Source organism: Poecilia latipinna, unplaced genomic scaffold, assembly GCF_001443285.1.
Source record: "Poecilia latipinna isolate Pla-1442-1.1 unplaced genomic scaffold, P_latipinna-1.0 Scaffold2387, whole genome shotgun sequence".
Lineage (NCBI taxonomy): Eukaryota > Metazoa > Chordata > Actinopteri > Cyprinodontiformes > Poeciliidae > Poecilia > Poecilia latipinna.
Window position 1 is genome coordinate 42313 of NW_015115003.1, and position 6955 is coordinate 49267.

Sequence of the window (6955 nt, forward strand, 5' to 3'; positions counted from 1 at the left end):
TATATATATATATATATATACACACACAGCAGACTTTGGTCGCAGCGTTGTCCCATATTTGCGACACCTCATTCAACACCTCCACACAATAATTCAGCGCATTGAGTGACAACTTTTTTTCATCGCGGATGCTACATGTGTGTCTCAGTACAGCTAGCTTTGTTGGCATCACGTCCACGGAGCTTACCTTTCTTTAAGCTTTCCTTCCAAGTGACGCTAAAAGTTGGACGAAGTCCCCACCGTCTGTGAAAGCGAAGCGCTGCTGATTTTACATGTCGCCATATCTTATGATTTATGTAGCGGGATTGTATTACGGTAGACAGACATCTTCTGCCGCTCAGAGGAAACCACTGCGCATGTCTGGAGCTCCGCGCGAGTAAAGGTGGAGGCGATGGGTGACAACAGACACTAAGTCAGTTATTGCTCGGATTTTACGGCGCCACCTTAAGACCCTGAACTTCACATTTTAACGGGAAAAAAAGCTCAATGCGACTTGGATGTAAGGAGTAACGTGACAGTTTTGTAGAAATGTAATGACGTAGAAAGTACAGATACTTACTGTAAAATGTAGTGGAGTAAAAGTAGAAAGTACCCATTATTAAATCTACCTAAGTAAAGTACAAGTAACTTAAGCAAATTGGTCCACTGCAAATTGGTCAGTAGCACACAAGTGTAAACTAGACAAGTCAATATGATCAACAACCCAAATCAATATTTCTTTTATTCATGCCAGTTCTTCTTATGGTGACTGTTTTGCTTCCTAACTCAGTTTACAAACTCTGAATTTATTGGTAAGTTTTGCTGCTAGTAAAAAAAAAAAAAAACAACATTCTGAACTCTGAAGGTTCTTTTTAAGATAGCAGGAGTCAGAACTCAGTTTGGAAGGGAAAGAAATCAACTTAGAGAATGCTTTTGAACTTGAACTTTAATTTGTGAATTAGCATGTTTTCTGCTGCTTAGACAGAGAAAACTGCTTCTTAGCTTGAGTATAATTAGGTGGCATCCTGGAGGAGATCAGAGGTTGCTCAGACTGCACATGGAATTAAATATTTATGAAACCCTTGAATGTTCGTGGACATGCTCCGACTTTTGTCAAGTGCATGAAATGAACTTTGGGTTATTTTTTTGTTCTCTTAAATTGGAAGGTAATTACAAAATTTGTCATTATTAGTTTGATAGTAATATCCAGAGGTAGATCTGAATATTACAGGTCATTAATGTGTCACAGTGATTTTTCTCTGCTTTCTGTCTTTCAGCTGGTATCTGAATAAAGCCACCTAATGTGCACATTTAAATGCTTCAAATGAATTATGGGTCTGATTTTCTTCTTTTTCTCCTCTGTCTTTTTGAAGTTCAAAGCGAAGCCCTGAACTCTTCCCTTGACATGCAGTATTCACCAGTTTTCATTAAACTGGCAGTCTTTGAATAAGGGAATGTTTTCCCCTCTTTAACTTTTCCTGCTTAATGCTGCAGATTTGTTGACCTTGTGTTGTAGTGTTGTCTGCAGGACTGAAGGAAGATGTCAGCGAGTAAACGGCTATCAGTCCCTCTAATGGCAAATAGATAAGAGTGTCCTTGATGGACTGAGCAGCTGTAACTACGTTTACACAATGTGGTATAGTTTTTATCTGATATATATATATATATATATATAAAGGAATGGTGTAGCACTGGCTTCATAGACCTGCCTCAGACTGCTTGCTTGTAGTGACCTGACTTCACAAACAGGATTAATCATGTTTTTAGCAGGAATGTGAAGTTTCATATTGAACAAGCTTTTTGATTCTTTCCCCCAGTCCTGTTTTCTTTCAGATAAACAAACTTGTCCTCTTCAGTATGCTTTTTCTGCCTCTTACAGCAATGGTACACAAGCTCCATGAGAACTGTGTGTGTTTGGCTGACTGACAGACTGGACCTGCAGCTCCACATTTACCAGCTGAAAGTACTCATCAGGATTGTGAAGGTAAACAAAGTCTTACAAATTAGAGCAAACTGTGCAGACAATCTCTGCATGGATACTTCTGTCTGCATTTAAACCTTCATTTCTTAACTTTTCCAATAGTCCTGAGCTAGTAATTAATCCAAGAGGCTCCAAGACCAAAATGGGTTTACACCCTCTTAGAAAAAAGGATCTTCAATTACACAGTGGGTCTAGAGTGTTAAAGAAGAACTAGCTCAGCTCAGAGGTTAAAACATGTTTATGTCTGAGCTGAAGTCACACTTCCGACATGAAGTAGTTCTCATTCATTTATGAGGTTTTTTAATAAAATGAAATCATTAAAGATGGTCAGTTATGATTTTTTACATCAGTTCAAATATAGATGACCTCACCCACTTTTCCTCACATAAACTTTATTTAATATGTATATGCAAATTATCTGGAAAGCTGTTGAAAATGAGTGCAGTTTTGACTGAAAGACAACTGCAGGGTGGGCGCTCCTCCTTAATAAATTCCTGATTCTGCTTAAACATAGCAGCTGACAATGTCCTCATTCAAGTAAGTTAAAAACAACATTCATGTTATTTCACTTTTACTCCAATGGTCAGAGAAAAATCAGCAAGCTGGTTCTCATGGTTACGACACGATTGAAGTGAGATGGGTACACCACAGACGATTTTTCCTCTGCCATGCTTTTTCATCATGCCATTGTTCTGGACAATTTGTTGGAGTTAACACATTTCATTTCACATGAAAGGCCAAGTAAAATACAGACTGCAGGCTACTGGCACTTGGCATTACACTGTCTAATCCAGTGTAATGGCAATTTACAGACTAAGAAAATGTGTCATGATTTTTGACATTGCCTGCAAATCTGCACCTCCTGTCCTTGACACTCCTGCAACATTTGGACACACCACTGCTCCACAAAAAACTGAATCAAATGAATTGTTCAAATTTGCAGAACTTGATGAAATTTTATTCAACCGTCTTATTTGGATGTGTTGGAGCAGGGATGCATCCAAATGTTGTAGGATAGTGACACTCCAGGACTGCTGACTCCTGACCTAGAAGCTTCCAACTTCCTAGAGCCTGATATTTTTTAGTTAAATAAAAAAGTAGATGAGTTGTGTTTTTTCTGCTTAGCAAATTCTAAATTATGTAGAAACTGTTAAATTATGACTGAATGTATGACATACAATAGATTTAATGGTGGACATTAACAACAATCATGTAGACTATTTTATTGATGCCGATTCTGCTATATAATGTAGGTTTCAGTACAATCTACTCTTGTCTACCATCCAAGTATTTTAGGTCCATGTAGATAAAGCACAAATTGAGCATATGCTGTTCTGTCCGATGGCTGATCTCAGGAAAGTTCTTCCAATATAATTCCAGTAAACATGTTGAAAATGCAGCACATAATCAAGGACATGTTCTGGTAGTGAGGGCGAAAATACTTCCAAGATCTCTGTTAAGTGATGTTGCCCGGTTTGATCATTTTTCCGTTATCGTTGAAAGCACCATTTCTGTTGACTCACTTAGGCAGAGAGATGTCATTACAAGACATTTTAAACGATAACGCAACTAAAACTTTTAATCAGGTTTACTGTTCCACCTCCCTTTATCCTGTAACCCAGTAGATGAGTTGGTAAATAATTTCAATTCTAAATTCTCAGATAATTTAGATAGTTGCTCCCGTTAAAGCGAAGATCATGTCTGGTGGGACCAGGGCTCTGTGGAGAGCTGCTCCACTAGTGAGATGTGAAAGGAGCCTCTGTCAAAGGGCCGAACATAAATGGTGTAAAATTCAATTCCATCTTCATGATGAAATCTACAAAGAGACACTACAAAGCTATCATTCAACACTTTAAAGGGAAACGTTCTTCTGAAATCATAAGCTAAAACATCAACGATGCTTGAGCTTTATTTACCACAGTTTTCAGGTTAACACACCCTCCTGTGACGGCAGCAGCTGGACTCCACTCTAACAGGACCTGCAGTGAATTTGCCAACTTCTTTACAGAGAAACTTTTACTTCAACATTAAATACAGTAGCAATGTTTTGTGCAAACATAAAACGTGTAGAAAATGATACAATTTCACCAACTCAACCATCAGGTAAGCTCGTCCCCCTGCTGTTTTGATATGCTACTCACAACTTTTCTTAAGAAAGGTTTTCCTGTCTCGTCTGATTCAGATAATAAACTCTTTGCTCTCAGAGTTTCTTCTTGATGAGGGTTCCAACATTTAAACAGCTTCTAAACGATGCGCAACCACTTTGACATCTTCCAGTCCGGGTTCCATGGTTACCACTGCCCTCATCAAAGTGTTTAAAGGCATTCACAGAACCAGCACTCTGGACGAACCACAGTGCTGGTTCTGTTGAACCTCAGTGCAGCTTTTGACACTATTGACCATGACTTATTACTGGACCCACTAGAGAGCTGGGTCAGACTCTCCGGACCAGAACTCAGTTGGTTTGAATCTTACATAAAGAACAGGATTTCTTTGAGTCAATATATAACTTCTCATCAAAGCAGGCAAAAGTCACATGTGGGGTACCTCAAGGTTCAATCCTGGGACACATCCTGCTTGATATCCACCGACTTCCTGTAGCCCAGAGAATAGACTTTTATATACTTGTGCTAGTTTATAAATCACTGAAAGGCTCATCACCAATCTTAATTCTTTTTCTTTGTTTTTTTATTGTGTTTTGTTTTTGTCATGTACTGTCTTACGGAAATGTACAATACTCATAAACTTGACTAATCAGAGCTTCAGCAGTGGACTGAAGAGGACCTCGCTGAAAATTGAACCTCACCCAGATTATCCAAGATTTGTCTGCAGCTTGAGGACAGAGGAGGGGAAACGTGAAGGCAGAGAGAGAATGTCAAAACTCCACACAGGAGCCTCAGCAGACCAAGATGTTCAAACCCTGAATCTTTGTGTGACTAAATACTGGCTCTTCGTTTTGAGCAATTCATAGAAAAAAGTCACAACTGACAATGGAGGCAGTGAGAAAAAAATTACGCAAATGAAGCCGCACTGAAATGTCCTTGAAAGCAGCTGTGAGAAGAGGCGCGAGAGATGAAAGCGAAAACCGCTGAAATGCTTTTTGTCTTTTTATAGTTTGTTAGTTTAAGTAGAAACCAATGAGACTCGGAATGATAATAGCTCCCTACTGAAAGTAAAAATCCCTGAGACACTTCACTCTGCCTTCCTGGTTTAACACACAAAAAAGCCTCTGAACGTCCTTCAGCCTCCATCTTCCAGCTTTTGTCCTTTCACACAGTGAATAGCAACTGCCTCCTTCTGCTCTCTACATTCCTCACATGCTCTCTTATTTCTTCCCTTTGCCTATTTACCCATCTTTCTTTCTTGTGTCTCTTCAGAAGACCTACCGTGACTTCAGGCTGCAGGGTGTGCTGGATGGCACGCTCAACAACAAGAACTACGAGACCGTCTACAACCGGTTGACGGTGGAGGAGGCCACAGCAGCAGTCAAGGCAGGCGATGGCCTGCAGGGCATCAGCATGAGAGACAGTGATGAAGAGGACAGCTAAACCCAGACGCACTTCCAGCAGCCTCTCTAACATGTCACTACTTTGTTTTAAACTTACTTAGTAGCTCACACCAAACTGACATATCAGGAAATACTTGGAATGAATTTACAAAATGAATATTTTATTTGGCAATGTGTCAACTTCCTAATGTTAATCTGCTTGTTTAGAATAATTTTAAGGGAAAATAGATATCCATGTAATTCTGACAAATATTTACACTATGTCAAGATTGTGAACTCTCAAGTGTCCATTTTCCATTGAATATTTTGACTAATCAAACTTAGCACATAACAGAAGGGAATTTGTGTTTAGTCATTTTTTCCAGTTGTAGCAATGTTGATGATGATCAAAATAAATGATCACTTTATTTTATATTGGTGCAATCTGTTTATTTCCCTAAAGAGCTGCCACTTTTGACAGGAAAATTAATCTGGAAATTGCATTAAAGATTGTCCAAATTTCTTTGCACATGGTTTTGGTGGAGGCAGTGTGATGCTGTGGGTCAGGATGTGTATCACAGGAGAACAAAGGCCTTCATCGTTGGAGTTAAACTGTGACCTTTGACCGTCACAGCGGCTTCTCCAGAGGCGGCCTCTGGACTGTGGGCAGTCCCAACCTCAACCTCACTGAACCCCTGAGCTCAGCCAGGCGTTTGTGTCAGATTGACAAATACAACCATGCTGACTAAGTGATAAATGCTGCTGCAGAATGTGTGTGACCAAGCTGGCACCTTGAAGACAGGGTGCCATGTTACTTTGGTTGTGTACATTTATCTCATGCACTGTTGATAGAACCTGTTAGTTACAGAAATAAATTGATAGATTGCCAAAAAGACTTTTTCACCAAACATCAGTCATCAAGGACACCAAACAGGGTTGCAGCATAATGAGCTGTTTGGTACTGGCAGTGAAGATCTGGCAAGTTTTTCACTATCCTACCAATAAACCAATAAATGAATTGTCCCCACAAATGTGTCATAATTTCAAGGGAAATAAACAGCCTTTCCAGAAATATTAAATTTCTTACAAAGAATCATTGTTACAACAAAGAATTATTTTTGACAAAACATACATTTCCTTACTTTTTTGCAAAAAATCCTGTTGTTTTTTGGGGCTGAACCTAACAAAGTAGTTGAAATGCTTTAACCATTCTAGGTATTTGTTATAGTTGCTTTGACACCTATTTGATTTTAGCTTAAATAAATGGGGAGTGTCGAGAAAAGTCGAGCTCATCCCACTTCCCCATGCTGGAGATTTTAGTTTAATAATAACAATGAATAAAGTTATCTTTAAAACTAATTACACAGATGACATCAAGACCCAACAGTAGAGTCAGACGGTAATGAAATTAATCTGGTTGTGTGTGTTATTGTGTCCTGCAAACTTTGCTTTAATTCTACTTTATAAAATCTAAACAATTTTAGTAATTGGATAAAACACAGAGAAAA

At 38.9% G+C, this 6955-nt stretch overlaps 1 protein-coding gene across 1 annotated transcript in view; it reads left to right on the forward strand.

Moving 5' to 3' along the window:
* LOC106937601 (calcium-dependent secretion activator 2-like) overlaps window positions 1–5973 on the forward strand; it is a gene marked incomplete at its 5' end in the record, with an annotated part of 44575 nt that extends 38602 nt beyond the window's left edge. Inside the window, 2 exons of the mRNA XM_015019178.1 lie at window positions 1859–1963; window positions 5338–5973. Coding sequence (XP_014874664.1) covers window positions 1859–1963; window positions 5338–5508 — 276 coding nt within the window. The remainder of the gene's footprint in view (window positions 1–1858; window positions 1964–5337) is intronic.
* Window positions 5974–6955: the final 982 nt, after the last annotated feature.